At 46.8% G+C, this 26,321-nt stretch overlaps 1 protein-coding gene across 2 annotated transcripts; it reads left to right on the top strand.

Annotated features, from left to right (window-relative positions):
* Positions 1 to 124: 124 nt before the first annotated feature.
* On the top strand, positions 125 to 26,258 carry LOC308429816 (uncharacterized protein C19orf44 homolog). Of its 2 annotated transcripts, none has more exons than XM_080928813.1 (8): positions 125 to 249; positions 7,928 to 8,651; positions 10,953 to 11,127; positions 12,509 to 12,582; positions 21,545 to 21,992; positions 23,649 to 23,744; positions 24,566 to 24,732; positions 25,638 to 26,258. In XM_080928813.1, the coding sequence occupies exons 2-8, from the start codon at positions 7,929 to 7,931 to the stop codon at positions 25,758 to 25,760; spliced, it is 1,806 nt and encodes a 601-aa protein (XP_080784939.1). In that variant the 5' UTR covers positions 125 to 249; position 7,928; the 3' UTR covers positions 25,761 to 26,258. The 2 variants fall into 2 exon arrangements, with proteins under 2 accessions (XP_080784939.1, XP_080784938.1); XM_080928812.1 differs by having other exon boundaries at positions 10,836 to 11,127.
* Positions 26,259 to 26,321: the final 63 nt, after the last annotated feature.

Below are 26,321 nucleotides of genomic sequence, written 5' to 3'. Positions count from 1 at the left end.
AACTCAGAAACTACAACTCCCAGCATGCCATGGGATTATGACCCGAGGCCACTGAATGGGCGCGCTGGAATTACAGGTCCCGTGACGCCCGGCGATTGTGACCTGGGCGCTCATTGGTGGGTGGAGCGCGGTGGCCGACGAGAAATGTAATCTCCCGCGGTTCTTACGCGGTCTGCTGGGGCAACCGCAAACTCGGGCCTATACTTTGAAGCTGAAGCCTGGCGGGAAGAGGACAACACAGCTACTCAGGTGACCTTACAGTGATCAATTGGGTCGACCAGGGGCTGCGATGGGGCGGGGAAGGGGGGGGGTGGAAGGGGCAGCATTTACACACCTGAATTTCCTCGTCCGGAGGATATTGGAGCACGATCCCAAAGGGCTTGCTAACAAAAGTGAGGAAACTGTCGGCTGCGTGTAATACTTAGTGCCTTTACTTTCTGTGTTTTGTTAGTCGATTGAGACTGCATCTCAGGTAGCCCAAGCTGGCCTAGTGTAGTAGAGGCTGGTCATCAACTCCTGCTCTTCCTGCAGCACTAAGTGCTGAGATTGCGGTCACGCATCCCCACGCTCATGGATATATACAACTTTTAAAGAAGCACATATAATAGGTTTTACATTTATGTATATGTAGTGAGAGGGATCAGTTCTCTCCTTCCATCATCTGGGTTCTGATAATGAATTCGGTCGTTGTGAGCAAGGGCTGAGCCAATTCCTTTTCTCTCCGTTTTAAAAGTTGAGTAATATCCTACCCTCTGCATGGTTCACTCAGTAGTTCATAAGCATCAGGGTTGTTTCCGTTTTTGTATGTTGTGAATGATCTATGAAAGTTTACGTATATTTCCATTTCTCTTGGGTTCCATCTGAGTGGAATTGCTGGCTTACATAGTAACTCCAGGCCAATTGTCCTCTATCTTTTTCTTTCTTTTATCATTGTTTGTGGTAACTAACCTTGTTCACACTCTAGCAGGCAGTGTGATTTTCTGCCATATGGGAGCTTTGAATGCAGGAAAGGAACTTAAGGGACTTTTAGAAGAAGTGGGTGCTGTGCCTGCGAGATTGCACATTAGAAAAGATTCGAGTGGGCTGGAGAGGTGGCTCAGTGGTTAGGAGCACTGACTGCTTTTCCAGAGGTCCTGAGTTCAAATCCCAGCAACCACATGGTGGCTCACAGCCATCTATGATGAGATCTGATGCCCTCTTCTGGTGTGTCTGAAGACAGCTACGGTGTACTCATGTAAATAAAATAAATTAAAAAATAAAAAATAAATTAAAAAAAGGAGAAGGCTCGAACTCAGTTCCAGGAACACACATGGTAGAGGAAGAGAACCAAATCTGCTGTTTGCCCTCTGACCTCCACCTGTACGAACACACAGGCACACACACAATAAATGAAATTCTGTTAAATGCTAAAAATAATTTTGTTTCTGATTTTGTCTTGTTTTTCCTAAAAATAATTTTTTTAAAAAGAGGGGCTGGAGAGATGGCTTAGCAGAGAGCACTGACTGCTCTTCCAGAGGTTCTGAGTTCAAATCCCAGCAACCACATGGTGGCTCACAACCATCTATAATGGGATCAGAAGCCTTTCTCTGGTGTGTCTGAAGACAGTGATAGTGTACTCATAAACATAAAAATAAAAATCTTCTTTTTTTTTTAAAAGAGGAGCTGAAAGTTCAAGGCCAGCCTGATCTACAGAGTGAGACCTAAGGCAGCCAGGGCTACACAGAGAGACCCTGTCTTCACTAGAATTAAAAAAAAAAAAAAAAAAAGGGAGGTAGAGATGCCCTTGCAGTAGAGCACTGCTTGCTCTTGCAGAGGACCTGAGTTTTATTCCCAGCACCTACATGGTATCCCACACCTGTCTATAATTCTAGTTTCAAACAATCCCACACCTCTTCTGACCTCTGAGGGAAAACTCCTGCATGCATGAGGCACACACACACACACATATCCACATAAATTTTTATTTTGACTTTTTTGTTATTGTTTTGGTTTTTCAAGACAGGGTTTCTCCATGTAGTCTTGGCTAGTCTAGAATTTACTCAGTAGACCAGGCTGGCCTCCAACTCAGAGATCTGTCTGCCCCTGCCTCCTGAGTGCTGGATTTTGTGTGTGTGTGTGGGGGGGCTTTTCAAGACATGGTCTTATATAGCTCTGGTTGGCAAAGAACAATGAACAAAATAGAAAAGGTATCAGGTTTTGAAAAAGAAAGAGCTAACCATTAAAGGTCCCTGGGGTAGCAATGGGGAAAGGGAAGTGGGGAGCTACTGCCTGGGTTGGTTTTGAACCCATAGAAATCCATCTGCCTCCTGAAGGCTGAGATTAAAAGTGTGTGGCATCCCAGCTGACTGTCATACTGCCTCTGCAGGAGGTTGGGACAGGCAGAGCAAAGGCTGGAGATGGGAGTCCATAGCCTGTGTTTCCCCTCAGCGCATCAGACACTGCTACACTACAGCAGAAGAGGAAGCAGGATCTGAAATGAATGCTGCAGTTGCCTGTCTCATCTCTGTCAGAAGGAGCCAGGAATAGTAGGATCCTCAGTCCTGATTGGGAGTGAGTGCTGAGTGCCTGAGGGAAGAAGAGAAAGCCTTCTTCAGAGTCCTAGGTGGGGCTCTTGTGATATTTAGTGAAGCAGCTCTCTGAGACAATCATTGCTTGTTTGTATTGCTTTACTGAGGGTGAATGTGAGCACATGCACTTTATTCCCTGGACTATATACCTCTTGGAGGAAGGGCATGAGAAAATCCAGGAAGGAAAGGTCATTGGTTTGAAGGCTAAGGGTGTTTAGACACCTCATTAGCATGGAGAAGGACTCCAGGTGTTGTTTATGGGAATGAGTGCCCATGGTCCTCAGTTGGGTATCCTGGTTACAGGTTCCAGAGCAGGTACAGAGAGACAGGTATGAATCCGCTGGACTCCTGTTCTCAAATCTCTGAGAGTCTCAGGGTTTGAGCTCACTCAACCTCACCAGTTCTTATGCTTGTCTGGTAGCACATTCCTATATGCCCTATAGCTTACTAAAAGAAATACTTTTATCTGGGTGGTGGTGGCATACATCTTTGATCCCAGCACTTGGGAGGCAGGCCTGAACTAAGGAGCTTCCAGGAAAATCAGAGCTGTACACATGAGGCCCTAAGAGGCAAAGAATATACGGTGAGTCAGGTTTGGGGATTTTTCCAGATAGTTGGAAGCCCTAAAATAAGCCCTGAGAAATGAGGAAGCTGAGCCAGGTGAAATCTGAGATCTCCCACAATGCCAAGAATTTCCTGTTATCAAGAAAAGGCAGCAGCCCCAAGTGGGTGTTAACCAAGTAATAGTTGCACCTGGTTGTCAGTATCACTCCACCTTGGGCCTCCAATCATGTAGAAGGTCAACACTAACCACCAGTAAAAATCATTCAACTCATGCTGTTGCCAATGACTGCCCCACAAAGTGTATAAAAAGTGAATGCTTTGAGAATTTGGGGTCCTCTTTTGTTGATACAGGATGACCCCAGCGCATTGGAATCATTAAACCTCTTGCATATTGCATCAATCTCGGTCTCTGTGTCTTTGTGAGGTGGGACATCCAGACGTTGGGACCTTGGAGTCCTACATTTGGTGCATTGTCTGAGAACCTCTCAGGTCCAGTGATCGGAGACTGGAGGACTGCTTGAGCAGGTGCCTCGGTTTTTGTCTGTCTTGTATCCTTTGTGTGTCTATCTTGTGTTTCTGTCTAGTTCTTAGTGGCAGTTACTCGTTTTACTTTGGAGTTCCTCTGGGGAACTGTCGGTGAGGTTGCCAAGAGCAGCGAGGGGACGTGCTGGAACACCACAGTAATGGGAGTTACAGAGGACGCTCTGGACTCTCAGTGGGAAGCCAGATCCAATAGGGTTTTGATCCATTTTGGCATGGTGGCAAGGAGGCCACTGCTGAGTTTTTCTATTCTTCTCCTGTGGCGTTCCTGGCACGGATGCGTTGGTATTCTACTCTCTTTTTCTCTTTGTCTTTGGACTTAGACTGACGATATTTTTGGATGGAATGGGACAAACTGTTTCCACTCCACTAAGCCTGACTCTTAAATATTGAACTGATGTTAAAACTAGGGCTCACAACCTTTCAGTTGAGATTAAGAAATGTAGGCAGGAGACTCTGTGCACTTTGGAGTGGCCAGCCTTCCAGACCGGGTGGCCTGCAGAAGGCTCCTTCTCCCTGCCTTCTGTCTTGGCTGTCAAGAGGTGTGTATTTGGTCCGGGCCCTAAGAGTCACCCAGATCAAGTACCACATATCATAGTCTGGGAGAACCTGGTTGCTGACCCCCACTGTGGATACGACCTTTTGTTTCCTTGCGGGAGTACCTGTTTTGGCCCTTCAAGACAGGTCCAAGAAGGAAGTCTTCCCCACCACCAATGCTGATCTCTTGCTCCTTGATCTCCCTCCCTATTACCCCCTTCTCTTCCACCTCAGGCAGTACCAGGGGCCAGACCCCCAGGTGGGCCTCTCAGCCAGCTCCTCCTGCCACAAGAGGACAGGATGTGCCTGACCTAGAGGGCCAGCTCAGGGGACTTGCATTCATCTCGGAGTAACCCCTGAGCAGTCACATGTCTTGCCCCTCAAGGCTTATGGTCCCCCTGATGACCATAGCCTACAGCCTCTGCAATATTGGCCATTTTCCTTGACTGATCTGTACAACTGGAAAACTCATAAGCCTTCTTTTTCTGAGACCCCTCAGGCCTTGACTGATTTAGTTGAGTCATTCCTCCCACCAACCCACTTGGGATGACTGCCCGCAGCTGCTCCAGGTTCTCTTTACCACAAAGGAGAAGCAGTGTATCATCCTTAAAGCTTGAAAGAATGTCCCAGGGGCAGATGCGCACCCCTTCCTTTTTGCCCGTGGATACAGATGCAGGTTTCCCATTGACTAAGCCTGGCTGGGACTTCAATACTCCTGAAGGTAGGGACCACCTGAACATCTACCGCCAGGCTCTGATGGCGGGTCTCAGGGGGGGCAGCAAAGCGCCCCACCAATTTGACCAAGGTAAGAGAGATGGTACAAGGCCTGAACGAGTCCTTCTGCCTTTTTAGAATGACTCATGGAGGCTTTCCACCAATTTACTTCTTATGATCCCGGCAGGGAAGAGCACAAGGCTACCCGTTACTGTTGCCTTTTTTGATCAGTCTAGTAGAGACATTAGAAAGAAGTTGCAGAAACTTGAAGGCTTACAGGATACCTTAAGAGAGTCAGTACAGGTAGCTGAGAAAGTATATCACAATAGGGAGACAGAAGAGGAGAAGGAAGAAGGAAAACAGAACAGGAGGCTAGAGAACTTAAGAGAGAGGAAAGACAGGAAAGAAATTTGCATAAGATATTGGCCACTGTAGTTAGAGAACCTAGGGAACCTAGTAGGGAAACACCTGGCAGCAAGAGGGAACCTCTGGCCAAGGATCAGTTTGCTTATTGTAAAGAAAGAGGCTATTGGGCAAGAAGCTGTCCTAGAAACAAGAAGAAGGAGCCTACGATGCCTAGAGAAAATCTCCAGGTCCCAAGATACTGGCTGTGCAGAAAGACAGTGATTTGGGGAGATGGGGTTTGGACTCCTCCCTGAGCCCAGGGTAACCCTTAAAGTGGAGGAGAAGCCCACTCTGTTTCTTGTGGACACTGTAGCCCACCACTCAGTTCTCTTGCAATCTGATGGACCCATTTCAAACAAAAATATCCCAGGTCCAGGGGGCTCCAGGAAATAAGCAATACTCATGGACTACCTGAAGAACGGTGGACCTTGGAGTGGGCCAGGTATCCCACTTGTTTATTGTTATTCCTGAATGCCCGTACCGCCAACTGGGGAGAGACCTCTTCACTAAGATGGGGGCTCAGATTCATTTTCTCCCAGAAGAGCCACAGATTAAAAATCGCCAGGGAAAGCCCATCCAGGTCCTGACTCTCCAACTAGAAGATGAGTATCAGTTGTTTGAAGATGGAAAGTGGGAAACCCAGAATATGGACTGGTGGTTGCAGAATTATCCACAAGCATGGGCTGAGACAGCAGAGATGGTGAAAGCCAAACACCAACCCCCTTGTTCATGTACAACTGAAAGCTCAGTCCAGCCCAATAAATGTCTGTCAGTATCCCATGCCCAAGGAGGCTCGAGACAGAATCTGACCTCACATCTTACAACTCCTCCAGCTGGGGATCCTGCAGAAGTACCAACCACCCTGGAATATACCACTCCTTCCTGTGCGGAAACCAGGGACTAATGACTGTTGACGGTCCAGGACCTCAGGGAGGTAGACAAGAGGGTGACTGACCTTCATTTGACTGTCCCAAACCCATGTAACCTGTTAAGCTCCCTGCCCCCTCCAGGACATGGCATATAGTCTTAGACCTTAAAGATGCCTTCTTCTGCTTATCCCTGGGTCTTAAAAGCCTGGAATACTTCGCATTTGAGTGGAAAGACCCAGAGTGAATGGAATGACTTGCCTACCACAAGGCTTTAAGAACTCTCCCACTATCTTCGATGAGGCCCTGCATCAAGATCTGGCCATGTTTTGTACCACCAACTCCCAGGTAACACTTTTGCAAAATGTAGATGACCTTCTTTTGGCAGCTCTCAGTAAGGAACTGTGATTTGAGGCGACAAAATGTCTTGCTGAACTAGGAGAACTGGGATACTGAGCTTCGGCTAAGAAGGCTCAAATCTGCAGCCAGCAGATCAGTTACCTGGGGTACTTACTAAAAGAGGGGAAAAGATGGCTCTTGGAGGCCAGAAGAGAAACTGTGTTTCACATTCCACCACCACCAGCCAAAAACAAGTCAGGGAGTTCTTGGGGACTGCTGGCTTTTGCTGCCTGTGGATACCTGGGTTCACTGAAATAGTGGTCCCGCTTTACCAGCTCTCCAAAAACAAACAGCCTTTCAGGAACAGAGGGCATTTGATGACATTAAAATGGCCCTGATATCAGCCCCTGCCCTGGGCGTCCCAGATGTGACGAAGCCCTTCTATTTGTTTGTGGTCAAAAGTAGTGGCATAGCAAAAGGGGTTCTGACCCAGAAACTGGGGCCTTGGAAGAGATCTATAGTGTACCTGTCAAAGAAACTCGACCCTGTGGCCGTGGGGTGGCCTCCTTGTCTTCACATTATAGCAGCAGTTATTGTGCTAGTCAAAGATGCAGATAAACTGACTGTAGGACAGGACTTGGTAGTATCTGCTCCCCATGCACTGGAGAGTGTGGCTTACCAACACCTGCATGACCCATTATCAGATTCTGCTGCTTAACTCTGACCACATCATGTTCACTCCCCCATGGGCCTAAACCCAGCCACCCTACTCCCAGACCTTGACCTTGAGCCTCCCATCCACGACTGTCAGCAAGTGCTGGCTGAAGCACATGGCTGGTGCAAAGACCTCAGACCAACCCCTGGCAGATGCCGAGGCAATATGGTTCACAGATCGGAGTAGCTTCCTGGAAGGGGAAAGACAGAGGGCTGGGGCAGCTGTGGTTGATGGATGAAGGGTCGTGTGGGCACAGGCTCTACTAGAAGGAACCTTGGCCTAGAAGACTGAACTTTTTGCTCTCACCAAGGCCTTAGAACTGGGATAGGGCAAAAAGATCATGTAGAAAGTCAACACTAACCACCAGTAAAAATCATTCAACTCATGCTGTGGCCCAAGTCTGCCCCACAAAGTGTATAAAAAGTGAGTGATTTGAGAATTCGGGGTTGTCTTTTGTCTCGTTTACAGGATGACCCCGGCGCGTTGAAGTCATTAAACCTCTTGTACATTGCATCAATCTTAGTCTCTGTGTCTTTGTGAGGTGGGACACCCAGACGTTGGGACCTTGGAGTCCTACATACAGGGAAACCCTATGTTGAAAAAAATAAACACAAAACAAAAAGTAAATAAATAAAACGAAATGCTTTTAAAGGCTGAAAACACAATCTTTGTTTTCCTAGAATGGCTTCTACAAGAAGGCCCTTTGGCCCTCCACATGGTGTTTTTGACTTCAGGGATATGTTCGAAGATAACTCACAGATGAAAGAGATCAGAAACTTAGAAGCCCGAAGTCTTGGCCAAATAGCACCTGGACAGAGCAGAATCATAAAGAGAAACCAAACAATGGATGAGAAATATTTGATGCCCAAAGTGGATGCCATGACAGGGAGAGGGACAAAGCTGGACTTGAGGCCCCCCCCCACCTCCTCCAAGACCAGAGCCAGTGAGGCCCTTAGGAAAGTGGCCCAGATTGAAACCAAGATCCTGAATCGGAAGCAAGTGCCCACAGCTTGGTCTGACATGGAGTCTGACTCCACAGCCAGCGAGTGGAGCCTTCCTAAGAGGACAAATAGGACTTCTGTTTCTTCCCAGTCATCACACAGAACTTTTCAGAAACAAGTATGCAAAACACCTGTGGCAAAGAGTGACAGGCGGAGTGGAAAAGGTAGCAGGTTTCTGAAGAAGAAGGAGCTGTCTGCTGAAGTTAGGTCCCCAGACCCCAATGGGAAGCAAGTTCTGCTGTCCACACACAAAGAACCTGCCAGAAAGTGTGATGTCTCTGACAGTGACGAAGAAGAAATGAAATTGTGGCTTGGAAGCTCAATGGAATCTTCTAGAGAAAAACAAGCAAACAGAAACCAGGAGCTCCCTGGCACCAGAGTCAGCAGGAGTGACATTAGAAAGGTATTCTTGGTAATATATTCTTTTGTTGGTTTCAAGTTTTAAATTAATTCTTTCCTTCCTTCCTTCCTTCCTTCCTTCCTTCCTTCCTTCCCTCTCTTCCTCCTCCTCCTCCCCCTCTTCTGATTTGTGTGTGTGTGTGTGTGTGTGTGTGTGTATGTGTGAGATTCTGGGACCAGAGCCCAGGACTTTGTTCATACCAAGCTCAGCTACTAAGCTATACCTCACACCCCCACCCCTGTTCTGTACATATATGTCTGATGCATGTGTGTGTACACTCTACATTAGCACAGGTGCCTGCAAAGATAGAAGAGGGTATCAATCCTCTGGAGCTAGAGTTAGAAGGGATTGTGAGGCACCTGATGTGGGTGCTGGGAACCAAACTCGGGTCCCCTTCAAGAAAGACCAAGCAAATGCTTTGTCTTGTTAGTTTAGGTTGAGGTCTCAACTGAAGCAATTGTCTTGACTGTTTATTGATGTGGAAAGCTTTGTGAGCTAGTGAAGCCTGTGTGGGCTTGGGTTGTGTGAGAAAGCTGAGTTCCTGCCTGTGGGAGCAAGCTGTTGTGTGACACCGTCATCAGGGAGATGTGAATTGACATCTCCTTGCTTCACATAGGGAACCAGTGACAAATGAAAACACAAACAGGACCTAAGACCAATTTGAAGAAGCAATCAGTTTATTGGGATTCCTTACAGTAGGAAAAACGGCTGAAAGACACTGATGGCTGGAGTCTACCCAGTGTCTGTGACAGTTCGTGGTCATAGACACAAATGTAGAGCAGCACTTTGGCCTTTTAGCCCCTATCATTTACCAGAGTCACCAAAGCTCTTCTTTTCTCCTAGCCTAAGCCCAGGTTTTATGGGTTCCAGGTAGTAGCAGTGAGAGTTACCTGTGGAGGGGCCTTAAATCCAGTTGGGAAGCTGTTTCCATCTCTGACCACTTTTGCCCCAGTCTTGACAGCTGACACTGCTCTCACCCCCAACCCCATGAAGACAGGGTTTCTTTGAAATTAGCAGCATTGACCAGGCTGGCCTCAAACTCAGATACCCACCTGCTTCTGCCTTCTGAGCACTGGCATTGCAGGCGTGTGTTTGGGCAGGCAGTCTACTGGCTCAGTCTAGCCCTATTTTTCCAAGTCCTGCAACCAAAGCCTTTGCCATATCAGCAGTACAGCCTCACGATCCAGGCTGTCAGTGTCACCAACAGCCATGGCAGTTGTTTTAGGGAAGCCACCTGCCCCAGCCCTGGGAATTTCCACATCCTTATTGCTCCTGGGAGTACTCATCCCACTCTCGAAAGCCCCATTCACTCCGTCTCACATGCAACAGGCTCAGGCTGTCACAAAGTTTCCTCAGTCACCTGTGGGCATCAGCCATATCTCCTAGGGCTCAGAGCTGTGTTGGGTTGTGCCCTGTGTAGACGGGTTCTGTCCCCCTTTCTGGGAGACCATGTGTCTCATGCTTGTCTCTGAATGTAGAGGACCCATGTTAGTATCATGTTCTCTATTTGGAGAGGACAGCAGAAGCGCAGTCACAGACATAACTGGTGAGGCTCTTTGGAAGACCCTGGCATCCATTCTGAGTGAGTGTTGGGTGATTGCAGATCCTTGTCACTCAGGAAAACACTTGCAAACCATTTGCAAGGTCTGATGCAGCTCAGGAAGGTTCTAGCCATTGCTTTGTGGAGCTCTTTCATGAGTCCTTCATTTGTTTTGCTTACTGCCTGCCCCACCATGAGCTCTGTGGAACTGCCTCTAGATGGGGCCAATGTGGGGGGCAGTAATAGTTGCCCTCCTCCTTGGCTATACCTGTGCTGGCTTTCTGGCTTAGGGAGGAATTTGCACCAGGAGAGAACCATCCATGGTAACTCCGGAGGTAGTTTTCCTTCCTTTGCTCACACATAATTCATTTAACTTGTGCTTGGTGTATGTACCACTACAGCCTGTTTTCTTTCTTCCTTCCTTCCTTTCGTCCCTTCCATTTATTTCTTTTATCTGTTTGCATGTGTGTGTGTGTACCTCCACCATGGGGGTCCCAAGGTTGTACTCGGCCTAAGTTGTGGTGACACTTTTGCTCCTTCAGCCGTTCTGCCGTCTAGTTTCTCCCACTATCGGTGGCTCCGTGAAATGGTGAGATTTATGTTGTTTAAGTTTGGTAACTTCACATCTTTTCTTTCCACACAAGTAGGATCCGACTCCAGATCAGCCAGGAGCCCCATCTCTGCTCGGTGTGGACCAGTCCAGCGTAAAGTCTTCTCGGCCCATACAGTCAGCTGGGATTGGCTTGAGAACTCTCTCCTTACAGACATGCAGTGCTGGGGACACAGCCTCTATCACAGCCTCCCCTTCCATCCTTGATGACTTCTCCAAATCGGCATCTTCAAAGATGGGGTGCATCAAGCTGGCTTCCTCCCCCAGCAGGATGGAGGCAATGTCTTCTGAGGAGCCAGTCTCAGAAGCTGGTGCTGACAGCCTTCATGGTAACCCGTCACCTTGTGGGAAAGGGAAGCTACTTTCAGTGTACCTAGTCTGCTGTCCCAGGGCACTGGGTGACTGGTTGTGAGTCCCGTCATACTGGTGGCAGTCCTAGATACTGGTGGCAGTCCTAGGTGAGCTTCCAGTCATTTGAAAATCTTTACTCAAGGCTGACACCACACACACACACACACACACACACACACACACACACACACACACACACACACCTTGCTTTTTTGAATGTTTGAATGTGTTGAGAAGACAGATATGGATTGCCAGCCCTGGCTCTGAGCCATTTCTCATTTAGCCACAGACATCACAGAGAATGGTAAACACACCCAAAAGTTTATGGCTACCTAGAGACATGGCTCAGAGCTCTTGCAGAAGACCCAGGTTTAGTTCCCAGCACTCATGGTGGCTCACAACTGCCTGATGCTCTCCAGATGCATATGGTGCTCTTGTGTGCCTGCAGAAAAATAAATAAATGTAAAAAAAGGAAGTAGTCTAAAAGGTGTGGGTGTTGCCTGGTGTGCTAGTGCCCATCTGCCATCCTGACAGGCAAGGTGGAGACAGGAGGACCAGGCCTTCAAGGGCATCCTCATCCAACCAAGTTTGATGTCCACCTGAGTTACGTGTGACCATGCCTCCAAATTTAGTCCACACCATGATATTTTTAAGCAGTTTATTTGGCACTGCTGGGGACTCAACTCAGGGCCTCTGCATTTTAGACAAGTCACTACCCCCAGATTGGGTACTTGAGAGAACAGAGGCAGATATGAGGGACAGAACTGACATTTTCATAGATGGCTGTAGTCTTTTCTTCCTTGCACTAACTTTGTACTTTTGTTCTTTGATAGTCTTGTTTGTTTTTTTAGACAGTTTTTTTCTGAGTAGCCCTGACTGTCCTAGAACTAGCTCTATAGACCAGGCTGGTCTTGAATGCACAGAGATCCACCTACCTCTGTTTTTTTAATTTTATAGTTAAAGGTGTCTGGCTTATTTTTCTTTTATTTAAAAAATATTTATATATTTTATGTATATAGTATTTTGCATATTTATGTGCACACTACATCTCATTACAGATGGTTGTGAGCTACCATGTGGGTGCTGAGAATTGAACTCAGGACCTCTGGAAAAGTAGTCAGTGGTCTTAACCACTGAGATATCTCTCCAGTCCCTGGCCTCTTTATTGGATGAGTATGTGAGGGAGTTAAGGACCCGTGTCTGTAGTGTCTGTGGGGAGTTAAGGACCACTAGCAAATTAGCTCTCTTCTTTCACCCTGTTTGGGTGCCAGGGATTGAACTAGGGCTGGCAGGCTTGGCTACAAGCACCTTTGTCTACTGATGTCCCTCACTCACAGTGCACTTACTTTTTAATTACAGATTTTAGGATTAATGTTTTGTCTGTTGATGAGCTGGCTCTGGCTGATGGATACAAGTCAGACGGGGAACAGAAAGTAAGTATGATGGGGTTCTTTTATTGTGTTGATTTACCTTGGTTTTTAATTAAAGATTGGGTCTCACAATGGAGTCCTGACCAGAACTCTCTCTATCCATCAGGCTAGCTGCAAACTCGCAGGGATCTGTCTGCTCCCCACACATTTACTTATTTTGTATGTATACTGAGCTTGCACTTGAAAGTGCATGCTTGTTCACCACACCCACACTTGGTGTCAGAGGAGGAAGCTTTCTTTATCTCCTGTGAGTCCTGGGATGAAGCTCAAGGTGTCAGGTCCCTTTATCATCTGAGTTCTCTCACCAGCACTAGTTTACTTTCTGTACAGTGTTGGGGACAGACAGGTGACCTGCCTCTGATCCCCACTCTCCATGAGTAACTAAAAGTGCAGCAAGTTTGCAGCTGCCATATTCTGTTTAGGTCGTGGGGCTCAGCAGCAGCAGTCTGGTCCACCTGGGGACATTGGCAACATTTGGGGATCTGTTGGTGAGCTGGGGGACCAGCGTCTTTAGGAGAGCAGGAGACTGCTAAGTATCCCGAAGTTGTCATCAATTCAAAGACTATCAAGAGTACCACAGCTGCTGGTAAGGACAGGAAGAGAGACACTTGGTCCAGAAGGGACCCCACAGACTGTTAAGACACTTAACAGGAAATGGTGTTTGCCTCCAAGCCCGGGACCTGAGTGCAGTTCATAGGTTACACTAAGGGAAGGAGAGAAGACATTTGGCTTTGTTCTCTGAATGTCACACATGTTTGCATGTGCTCACTAATGAGCATGCATGCTCTCACAGGTGCACACATAGAATAACACATATTCTTATTTGCATGTGTTATACTATGTAACACAACTGTACTCACATTTGCACACATACTAAATAATATGTGTGCTGTAGAAAATCCAATCCAGGGTTTTGACCTCACCTTTGACCATTTAGTTCCTGGATAAAAGACATGCTCAACCTTTATATTTACAATAAGCTTTATATTTACACTAGAGTTGGACAGATATCTACCCTTTATGTTATTAAAATTTATTTTTTTTATCGACATTGGCCCTCTGAGTAGAGGTTCTAGGTTTAGAATGGTAGGTCCCACAGTTTAAAAGAAGAAAGCTGTAAGAAGTTTGTATGAATGGTGGGCTGAAGCATTTATCAAAAGATGGCTACTGAGAAGAAGTTGGAGATGCCTGATATCCCTTGGCTTAGTGTTGACGAAGGGATGCTAAGGCTCAGGGAAATTAAAGTGCTAGAGTGGATACATTCTGTATTTAATCCTCCACAGTGGGAAGGCCCAGAAGACATGCCCTTCACGAATCATGTAAGACACAAACTGGTGATAGGGGCACCAGCACATTTTAAGGGTTTTGTTTTCTGCCCTTTCACTTGTGCCAGAGCTTAGGGTTGGAGATGCTGCTGCTCAATTGGATGAATTAAATGCAATGGGTTTAATTGGGCCCCGAGGTAACAAGGGCCAGGTGGCAGCACTGGATCGCCAGAGACAAGGTGATGGTAGTCATATGGACAGTGTAGACAAAACTGGTTATAATGACATAGCCCATAATGGCCAGCACAGGAGAGGAGAAATTTATAATGGCATGACTCGTTCAGACCTTTGGTACTGGCTAATCAGTCATAGTGTTCCCAGGTGTGCAATATATAGGAAACCTACTGAATAACTGTTTAATCTGTATAAGCAGAAAATTCTCAAACAAATGAAAGAAAGGCTACATTGGATGGTGGCAAAAGGCAGTATTGGCCAGTGAACCAGTTTCCTGACTTGAGGCAGTTTGCAGACCCAGAACCCCTTAAGTGAAGGAGTGGCTGGGTTCCCCTGAGGAAGGATCTTGATAAGACACCTAAAAGTTTTGCTGTTAGCCTTTCTCCAGTTCTTTCCCAGAGGGACCTACGGCCTTTTACAAGGGTAACTGGGCATTGGGGGAAAGGAAGTAATCAGACTTTCTGGGGCCTATTGGATACTGGTTCTGAGTGGACACTCTCCCAGGAGATCCCAAGAAACATTGTAGCCCTCCAGTCAAAGTAGGGCTTATGGAGAACAGGTGATTAGTGGAGTTTTGACTGATGTCTGACTCACACTCACAGTAGGTCCAGTAGGTCCCTGAACACATCCCGTGGTCATTTTGCAGTTCCAGAATGTATAATTGGGATAGATATACTTAGAAGTTGGCAGAACTCTCACATTGGTTCCCTGGCCTGTGGAGTGAGGGCTATTTAGAGTTGCCTCTGCCAAAGAAAGTAGTGAATCAAAAACAGTATCATTCCTATCAAGGACTTGAGAGATGCAGGGGTGGAGGTTCTCACCACATCTCCCTCTGACTCTCCTATCTGGCCAGTGCAGAAGGCAGATGGATCATGGAGAATGACAATTGACTATTGAAAATTAAATCAGGTCGTAATTCCCATTGCAGCTGCTGTACCAGATGTAGTTTCTTTACTTGAGCAAATTATCACATCTCCTGGTACCTGGTATGCAGCTATTGATCTAGCAAATGCCTACTTCTCAGTACCTGTCCATAAGGACCACCAGAAGCAATTTGCTTTCAGTTGGCAAGGCCAGCAGTATACCTTTACAGTTTTGCCTCAAGGATATATTAACTCTCCTGCCCTGTGTCATAACTTAGAAGGGATCTTGATCATTTGTCTCACACAAAATAACACATTGGTACACTATATTGATGACATTATACTGACTGGACCAAGTGAGCAGGAAATAGCAACCACTTTGGACTCGTTGGTAACACATATACGTATCAGAGGATGGGAAATAAATCCAACCAAAATTCAAGGACATCGGTGAAATTCTTAGGAGTCCAGTGATGTGGGGCATGCATAGATATTTCTAAGGTGAAAGATAAGTTATTGGCCCTGGCCCCTCCCACAACCCAAGAAAGAAGCACAACATTTAGTGGGCCTCTTTGCATTCTGGAGACAGCACATTCCTCACTTGGGTGTGTTACTCAGACCCATGTACCAAGTGACTCGGAAAGCTGCTAGTTTTTTGTGAGGCCTGGAACAGAAGAAGGCTCTTCAGCAAGATCAGGCCACTGTGCAGGCTGCTCTACCCCTTGGACCATGTGATCCAGCAGACCCAATTGTTGAGAGCCGTTTGTGCCGCACCCAGACATGGCGCTGGCTTCCTGACGATGACTCAGCAAACAGAGCTGTTGCCCAGCCAAGAGACATAGTGCGCATGTCACAGCCCACTCTCGGGGCATACTAATGAGCTACTGGAGGGCGCACCAATCAGGTAGCAACACGAGTCTCCTGGGCATATATAAGCAGTGCATTTTCCTTCCACTTGGTTCCCCTGCTCAGAGTATTGTACAATAAAGGTTGTTCGCAGAAGAATCCTGTTGCACGCCTTTCCTGCCGGCGGGAAGTGGGGCTTGCGACACCCAATGGTACTTGAGGTGTTGATGGCAGATAGAGATGCTGTTTGGAGCCTCTGGCAGGCCCCTGTAGGTGAATCACAGAAGAGACCTTTGGGATTTTGGAGCAAAGATCTACCATCATCTACAGACAACTATTCTCCATTTGAGAAGCAGCTCTTGCCCTGCTATTGGGCTTTAGTGGAAACTGAACATTTGACAATAGGACACCAAGTTACCATGGGACCTGAAGTGCCCATCATGAGCTGGATGCTATCAGGCTCTTCAAGCCATAAAGTAGGACATACACAGCAGCAGTCTATTATCAAATGGAAGTGGTACATATGTGATCGGGTCCGAGCAGGTCCTGAGGGCACAAGCAAGTTACAGGAAGTTGCTCAAATGGTTTCTATTCCTGTTACAGTGCCATCTGCTGCCAAGCATGTGCCTATAGCCTCATGGGGTGTTCTCTGTGATCAGCTCACTGAAGAGAAGACCAGGACCTGGTTTACTGACGGCTCTGCACATTATGCAGGCAGCACCCATAAGTGGACAACTGTGGTATCACAACCCCTTTCTGGGACAATCCTGAAAGATACAGGTGAAGAAAAATCTTCACTGTGGGCAGAACTTCAGGCAGTACATATGGAATTACAATTTGTTTGGAAGAAGAAATGGACAGATGTACAATTGTTCACTGACTCATGGGCTGTAGCCAATAGACTGGCTGGATGGTCAGAGACTTGGAAAAATCACGATTGGAAAATTGGGAAGAAGTGTGTGGATAGATCTCTCCAAATGGGTAAAGGATTTAAAGATATTTGTGTCCCATGTAAATGCTCACCAAAAGTGACTTCAGCTGAGGAGAAGTTCAGTAATCAAGTGGATATGATGACCCATTCTGTGGATGGCCACCCTCTTTCCCCAGCCATCCCTTCATTGTTCAATGGGCACATGAACAAAGTGGCCATGGTGGCAGAGATGGAGGTTATGCTTGGGCTCAACAACACAAACTTCCACTCCCCAAGGCTGACCTGGGTACAGCTGCTGCTCAATGTCAGATCTGCCAACAGCAGAGACCGACACAGAGCCCCAGATATGGCACCATTCCTCCAGGTGACCAGCCAGCATCCTAGTGGCAGACTGACTACATTGGACCACTTCCTCCGTAGAAAGGACATTTTGTTCTTACTGGAGTAGATACTTATTCTTGTTATGGAGTTGCCTTTCCTGCACGTAATGCTTCTGCCAAAACCACCATCCTGGACTTACAGAATGCCTTATCCATCATCATGGTGTTCCACACAGTATTGCTCCTGACAAAGGAACTCAGTTCACACACAGCCAGAGAAGAGTGACTGTGGGCCCACGATCATGGAATCTACTGGTCTTACCATGTTCCTCATCATCGGGAAGCAGCTGTTCTGATAGAAAGATGGAGTGGCCTTTTGAAGATGCAGTTACAGTGCCAATTAGGTGGCAGCAGCATGGAGGACTGGGACAGAGTTCTTCAGAAGGCAGCATATGGTTTAATCAGCATCCAATATATGGTACAGTTTCTCCCATAGCCCGGATCCATGGGTCCAGGAATCAGGGGGTAGAAAAGGGAATAGTTCCACTCACTATCACTCTTAGTGACCCTCTAGGAAAATGTTTGCTTCCTGTTCCCACAACTCTAGGTCCTGCTGGCCTAGAAGTTTTAGTTCCAGAGTGGGGAGTGCTCCTACTAGAAGCCACAACAAATATTCCATTTAACTGGAAACTCAGACTTCCACATGGTCATTTTGGGATTTTAATGCCCTTAATCCAACAGACTAAGAAAAGAATAACAGTGTTAGGAGGAGTGTTAGATCCAGATTACCATGAGGAAATTGTATTGTTTCTTCACAATGGTGGTAAGAAGGATTATTTCTGGAGTGCAGGAGATCCCTTAGGGTTTCTCTTAGTACTACTGTGTCCTGTGATTAAAGTCAATGGGAAACTACAACAGCCTGATCCAAGCAGGATGACAAAGAACAGACTCCTCAGTGATGAAGGTATGGGTCACTCCTCCAGGGACAGAGCGAAGACCTGTTGAGGTGCTTGCAGAGGGTTGTCAGCTTGACTGTATCTGTATTGAACCACAATCCAGAATTGGAAGGCTCAACTGTGATCCTGGTCTTGAGACTGGGAGATACAAGTTTCTGATTTAATATCTTGGCATGGAGATCTTGAGGCTCAGTGGCTAGGAATCCCAGGAGACTAAGACTAGGATATTTCTGAGTTCAAGGTCATCTCAGACAATGCATGTCCCAGACCCAGGCAAGGTGTTAACATACCTTTAATATGGGCCACGACTGTTGGTAAGGACAGTGGAAGAGGGAAGGCTCTCTTCACCTGCTTGCATAGTGGGACTGAGCAACTGCTAGGCCCTTAGACTTTCATTTATAGCTGCTGCTGAGCATTTTTGGGGAGTTAGACTAATTCCCTTACTATATAGACACTACCCCTATGTTCTGTGACTCTAGAGAACTCCAACTAATATACCTACTGTGTTTCATCTGGGCTGCTTTTACCTCCAGTTGTCCAGCTCTCAGATTCATGCTTTCTTGACTCCTCGAGGCCCCATGGTGTCTTCCTCTTCTTTGTTCCCTTTCTTCTCCCCCTCTTCATAGTTTCCTCTGACCTCAAGCTGAGAACGCCAAACCCCACCTGTCTCAATTCTGCCCAGCTATAAGCTGTTAGGCATCTTTACTTACCAATCAGAAATAACTTCGGGACAAGATCACATAGCCTTACTTGGGGCTGTGTGTGGACTCTGAGGAAACCAGGTCCTGAACTTAGCATTATAATACATAACAAATGACCAAAACTCAACACACATGCACTTGCATATGCATACTCATGTACACTAAATAACACACATGTGCTTGCATGTTCATACTCATGTACACTAAATAACACACATGTGCTTGCATATGCATACTCATGTACACTAAATAACACACATGCACTTGCATATGCATACTCATGTACACTAAATAACACACATGTGCTTGCATGTTCATACTCATGTACACTAAATAACACATGTGCTTGCATATGCATACTCATGTACACTAAATAACACACATGTGCTTGCATGTTCATATACAGTAAATAAAATGTAATGAAAATGTTTTTAAATAAAGTGATATTGCCACATCTGGTGGGCACTCTATTAATCCCAGCTTTCAAGAGGCAGAGACAGGAGGATCTCAGTGAGTTCAAGACCAACCTGATTTACACTGAATTACAGGACAGCAGGGCTGCTCAAAAATAAATCCTTTCTCTTTTTTAAAATAAATATTTATTTATTATATAAAAATAAACTGTACCTATCTTCAAACACACCAGAAGAGAGCATCACATCTTATTACAGATGATTGTGAGCCACCATGTTGTTGCTCCAATTTGAATTCAGAACCTTTGGAAGAGCAGTCAGTGCTCCTAACCACTGAGCCCTCTCTCCAGCCCTAAATCCTTTTTCAAAAAAAAAAAATAATAATAATAAAATAAAATAAGGAGAAGAAAAAAGAGGAAGAGGAAGGAGGAGAAAGAAGAAGAAAGAAAAAGAAGTGAACCCCTCTGTGTAACAGGGTCTCTCTATATGGCCCTTGCTGTCCTGAACCTCACTCTGTAGATGATGCTAAGCCTCACGATTTCACTGATATCTTGCTGGCCTCTGCCTCCCAAATGCTGGGATTGTAGGTGTGGCTACCATGTTTGGCCAGAACCCTTTCTTAGGATAGCTCCCACAGCCAAGGCTGAGCTGGCTGCAGTCCCCAGCCATTCACACATCCCTCAACTCCTGGGAGTGTCTGCCCTGTCAGCTGAGTGATTAGTGGCATACAAAGGTACACCTCTTTAAAGTTCATAGCATAAGCTGTGCATGGTGGGTCCAGACCCATTACCCCTCACACTGTGGAACTGGAGGTAGGAGGATCAGAGATCCTCTGTGGTGTCTTAGTTACTGGTCTTGTATGTGTGATGGATATCAGATAGCACTAGTTTAAGGGTTTTAAGGAAGGGATGAGGCCTGGGGGCAGGAGCAGGAGGCAGCTGGTCATAGGATGTCTAGTTAGGTGCTCAGTTCCCCTTCAGCTTTTAATTCAGCCTGAATCTCTGCTCACAGGATGGTACTGCCCACATACAGTAGCCATCTTCCCCTTGCAGACATGCCCCAGGGCTGTTTCCATGGTGATTTTCACTCCCATCAAGTCTTACTCCTGCCCATTCCAGCTTAAGGCCTTCAAGAGATGTCTGTGTCTTAGGTCTGTTTTAGTCATGGTTCTATGGCTGTGAAGAGACAGTCACTATGGCCACTTTTCGTTTGTTTACTTGGCTTTTGAGACAGGGCTTTTCTGTGTAGCCTTGGCTGTCCTGGAACATTGTCTGAACCCAGGCTGGCTGGCCTCAGACTCAGAGATCCACCTACCTCTTCTCACAACAACTCATAAAATAGTATTGCTTACATTCTCAGGTTTGCTTGCATTAACATCATGGCAGGAAGTGTTCAGCATGCAAACACTGGAGCAGTAGCTGGGAGCTACATCCAGATCTATAGGCAGAGAGAGACTCTGGGACTGCCTGGCCAGGGCTTTAAACCTTCACTGGCCATTCCTGGTGACGCATAAGGATAAAATTCTTTCAAACAGTGCCACTCCCTGGTGTTTGAGCATTCAAATATATGAGCCTATGGGGGTCATTTTTATTCAAACCACCACACTGTCTAAAACAAAATCCAAAAGCTAGTCAGATATGCTGGCTCATACCACAGTAAAATTGCTGTGACTTTGAGACCATAGGGATGCACATAGCTCTAAGGTTGTCCTGGGCTACGGAATGAGTTCTGCCCTTGTCCTCTTCGGCCTACAGGTGAAGCTTGTGTGAAGTGTTTCGTGGTTCCTGGTGCTAGGCTTCAGAATGAGGCAGCATGTGCTAAGCATGCACAGGGCCATGGGCTTCATCTCCAGCTATATGTCTCCCAGACTGTGTGGAGTTTCCCTGTTTGCATGAATAGAGTATATTTTTTGATTACGTGTTTCTGGAGGTATATACATTTTGTGACTGCAGTGTCCACAATGACCAGAAGAGGGCATGAAATCTGGAGCTGGATTTCAGACAATTTTGAGCCCCCTACTATGGGTAGCCTGGCCTGGCCTGAGACTGCCTTCATCTGTCCTCTGCATTCCAAGCGATGAGATTACAAGTATGATACACCTTGGCTGTCTTTATTTTTACTTTTGGTTTTCCGAGACAGAGTCTCACGTAGCCCAGGCTGTCCTCCAAATTTGTATGTAGCCAAGGCTGGCCTTAAATTCCTGATCCTTCTGCCCCTGCCTCAAAATGCTGAGATGACAGTTGTGTACTGCTCTTCCTGGATGACTTTTTGTGTTTCTGAGAGAAGGTCTTGTGTGTAACCCAGGCTAGCCTAGAATTTGTGGTCTCCTCTGCCTGAATGCTGGGGACACAGGTGTCTGCTGCTGTGACTGGCTAAAGGAAGCACTGTTCAGCTCTCTAGAATCTCCTTCAGCTGTGTCACCCTTGTTCCTTTTAGGAGGAAGATTCTGTAAGGGAAGGGATTTCAGGCAGAAGCTCCCTACATATATCACCTTCTCAACTGGAAGCACAGAGGGCTTCTGTGTTTCAGGGCGCAAACACCGTGGGTAAGGATGAAGAGGATCTTACCACTGAGAGTGACAGTTCTGTAGCAGCTGTTCAGTCTCATAGTGTGTCCAGTGCATGCTCCAGGGACATGCCCACTGCACTCACTGCAAGCCCATCTTACTCAGAGGATTTTGAGCAATTCTCTGGTTCCTTGGCCTTGGAGGGTTCACTTGACAGGACACTGGACACTTTGTCAAAGTTTTCTTCCAGTGGACAGACAGATACTGTTCCCAGACAACCTCTATCAAGGACAGAATGGGGCAGAGGAATGACCAGAGTCGTAAAGGAGACAGCTGTACAGACGCTGGACCCTGCCTTTGCCTGCCAGTGGAGCAAGGGTAAGTTAGTGGCCTGTGGGAACCTGGGTGGCCCCTGTGATGCTGTGCTGTCCTGGGTGTAGGCTTTAAGAATGATGGTCTTATCTTTTCCTGTTCTAGCTCCCAAATAATTGACAGAAAGACCTACTAAGTTTATTAACAAGCTTTAAGCACTGTGACTAGACTTACCTATTCATCTATTTGAATAGATGTAGACATCTAGGTGGCTACTTCCCAGTCATGTGGTCCTTTACCTTCAAAACAAGTCTTGTCCTGTCTTGCTCTGGTCCAAGTGTGTCCTCATGTCGGCTCTCCCATTGAGATATGTTGAATCCCTTGATGACCTCACCACAACTCCTCATGGCCACCTCCCTGTGGTCTTTCCTTTTCTCTGCCTGGGACTCTTGCTGAGATCAGAAGTCCAGCCTTCCTATCTTCTGCCTAGTCATAGGCTGAATCAGCTCTTTATTGACCAGTCAAGAGATAATGGAAAACAATTTTTACATAAAACACTGAGACTGAGATGTTTGATCACAGACTATGTTTGACCATAGTCCAGACTATAAATAGGCATAGGAGTCAATCTCTGAATACACAGTGCAGAAGATCATCCTCCAATCTGGGCTGTTGTCATTAGCCAGCGATAAGGGGAATCTTGGCACCCCATTTCCATGTCCTCTTCCCAGGAAAAGGGCTGGCAGCCACGGTGTTCCCAGTGGCTTCAAATCCTGGAAAGGCTTTGAAGTCTGGGGACAGTTCAAGATGCTGACACCCAGAAACCTGCTACAGGGGACATAGGGCCCTGGGGAAAGAACAAGAGGATGCCCACCAGACTGTCACTCACTGAAGTCAGGACCTCACAGAAGTGGCAGTGGCAGCAGGCCACGTGTCTGATCTTAGTGGTGAACACATTCTGAAAGTAGCTCTTTTCATCATGCCCAGGACTTTCCAGAATTTCTGTCCTTTCCATTTGTGGCCTCTGGAACCTCCTCTTCTGTCCAACATTGTTCTAGGCCTGTTTCTTTTTTTTTTAGCTAGTGGCTCTTGGCCCCTCCATCTTCAGTGGGGAGAGATAGCTGCAGTTCTCACTTGATAGCTTGTTTTCTTCTTTTTTAAAAAATTATTTATTTATTTTATGTATGTGAGTACACTGTAGCTGTCTTCAGACACACCAGAAGATGGCATCAGATCCCATTACAGATAGTTGTGAGCCACCATGTGGTTGCTGGGAACTGAACTTAGGACCTCTGGAAGAACAGTCAGTGCTCTTAACCATTGAACCATCTCTCAAGCCCCAATAGCTTGTTTTCAATTTGGCACTTAACTTCAACCTTGTTGACCTTGTCAAAGCCAGAGTGACACACACACACACACACACACACACACACACACACACAGAGAGAGAGAGAGAGAGAGAGAGAGAGAGATGCATGCCTAAAAACTGCACAGAACTACCTATGCACAAGTGGGCCTGGAAGCCAAGAGGATGAGGCAGGAGGATTTCTGGATCCCAGGAGCTCAAAGCAAACCTAGACACCATGGTTTCCAGACCCGTTTCCAACAAATTAATATGCAACCCAGGAAACAGGACTGGGCTGCTACAGCTTAGTTCATTGTCATATATGTGTGTTCTGGAAGTCCTTGTAGCACCCTCAACAGCTTATTTGTCTTGGCCAGCTGATGGCATGGCAGCCATTGGACCCAGTCTTGGAGGTGCTTATGTGGACCCCATACCCATTGCCAGTCACGTTGTTAGCGCAGACGCCATAGAAGGTAAGAGACAGCTGGGGGGGGGGGTCACTCCTTCCCTTCAGTGCCTGGTTGTTCTAAGGGTCACCTTGAGAGGTCCCTGGGAAGGGTGCTTGTCAGCAACTGATAGGACCTTGTTGAACAGCCTAAGGGTGGCCACAGCCCGTCTCTGGTGAAGGGACAAGATTTAACCAAACTAACAAGCCCAAAAACAACTCAGTGAGGAGCCACGTATCTTCAGCCCAAACTCCCACAGACTTGCTACTTTCTGGGCAGTGTGCCTCTGATATTAATGAAGCTCTTCCTGTGTGTCCATTCTGTATCAGCTACATACAACAATCACATACAAAATGATTGGATCATTTTGCCTATGTCCAGTTCTGTTCCCTACTTGGCTAATCCTACACCTATCATCAAAGCTACTTAGGCAGCTAAGACAGGAGGATCACTTGAATGTAAGTTTATAGTGAAACCCCATCTCTTTAAAAAGTTTGTTTTAATGTGTCTATGGGGCTGGGGTGGGTGTAGGGTATGAAGTTGCAGCACATAGCCCAGGCTGGTTGCGGTTCCAGGTCATAGCACCTCATGCTCATACTTTATTAATTAGCAGGCCTGTTGACACCGTGCCCAACTAAAAAAAGAATTTTCTTCATCTTTTAGTGGAGCTAGTGTGTGATTGTTGTATGTAGCTGATACAGAATAGACACACAGGAAGAGCTTCATTAATATCAGAGGCACACTGCCCAGAAAGTAGCAAGTCTGTGGGAGTTTGGGCTGAAGGGCCAAGAGGCACAGGTGGCATGTGAAGACCCATGTGGCACTGAGTGACAATGGATGGGTTGTAGCTCTGACAGCCTACAGCCCTGCAGTGCTGGCGTTGAACGACATGCTAAAGCAGCAACTGAGCCTGACGCAGCAGTTCATTGAGGCCAGCCACCACCTGCACAGCTCCCTCCTGCAGTCCCTGGATAGGGACTCATTTCACTACCACACCTTGGAGGAAGCAAAAGAGGTAACTCGTGCACAGCTTCATCTTCCAGCTACAAGAAGAGAGGTCACACCAGAGATGACGATGTTGGTAATGAGTTGGGGGTGTCTGGACTCTTAGGCTGGGGTTCCACAGGGACTCGGACACTTCCAGAGCATAAGTGTGGCAGCTGCCTCTTAGATTCAGGATAGCATCCTCAGCACTTTTTGTTTCTGAGACAGGGTTTTTGTGTAGCCCTGGCTGACTTGGCCAATTCAGAGATACTGAGTGCTGGGACTAAAGGTGTATGCAACCTGTTAATTCTTATTTTAAGCACATGTTTTTCTGGATGTATGTTTGAATATCATGTGCATACCTGGTGCTAAAAATGCTAGAAGGCATTAAATCCCCTGGAGCAAGAACTGTAGGCAGTTTTGAATCATTCCTAGGATTTTTTGCCATGGCAGCAGTTATCTGCCTGGGTTTTTGTTTTTGTTGTTTTTTTTTGATACAAGGCTTCAATTTCATAGCCTAGGCAGGTCTCACTCTCCCTCCAAAGTGCTCTGATGGCAGGCACGCATGCACAAGCACTAATTTCGTCTTGTCAGAGCACAGTTACTGACTGGAGTTTGGTCTCCTAGGGACTGAGATCGGGTCATCGGGCCCAGCAGTGAGAGCCTTTACTCCACTTAGCCCTCTTGCAGCCTCCACATTATTTTTGATGGGGTCTTGCTGACTCCAAAGTACTGGGATCACAGCATGTGCTGCTTCCACACCCAGTTCACAGTTGAGATGTTTAACGTGGCATCTCCAGCCTGTTACCCAGTGTGGCTCTCTACTCCAGGACATCTTGAATGTAGCACCATGGCCTTTCTTGTCCCATTATGTTGTGGGCACCCTGGGGCAGTGTTTCCAGCACACAGTGTTATTTATGGTCTTGTGTCCTATAGTACATTAGGTGCCACAGGCCTGCACCCCTGACCATGGAGGCTGCCCTACAGGAAGTGAAGGAGGAGCTCCAAGTTCCAGCAAGTGAGGCTTGTCCGGAAACCTGTCCACCTCAAAATCAATGACATCCATATGGAAGAAAGCAAGATTGGGGCTCTCCCTGCTGATTCTTGTACAACAGCCATACATGCAGGGCTGGAGAAATGGCTCAGGGGTTAAGAGCACTGCTCTTCCAGAGGTCCTGAGTTCAATTCCCAGCAACCACCATGGGATCTGATGCCGTCTTCTGGTGTGTCTGAAGACTGCAAAAGTATATTTATAACATAAAACAATAAAACCCAACATACATGAACTCTAAGCTCTCATCTGCCCAGCTGGCTGCTCTAAGAGAACATCTGAGAACCTACCACAGGGCAGTGGTGCAGGACGGGCCATGAGCCCGTGGGCCATACTACATGTGCCAGGCATCCCAATCAAGACAGGACCAGCTGCCCCATGAGAACACTCCATGTCAGGTCCTGAGAAGACAGGTCTTCTGATCCTTGGTACAGCCTGCATCCACCCAGAGCAGCCCTGAGCACCTCTCACCCACAGCTGGAGGAAATCTTTTATAAAAGGCTTTATTGGAAAGCAAACAATAAAATCCACAATCGTTAACACTTGTGTGTCTGCTTACTTATCCTGAG

Source organism: Micromys minutus (genome assembly GCF_963924665.1).
Source record: "Micromys minutus genome assembly, chromosome: 14".
NCBI classification, from domain to species: Eukaryota; Metazoa; Chordata; class Mammalia; order Rodentia; family Muridae; genus Micromys; species Micromys minutus.
The sequence above is the reverse complement of the archived record's forward strand: the minus strand, read 5'-3'. Positions and strand labels throughout refer to the sequence as shown.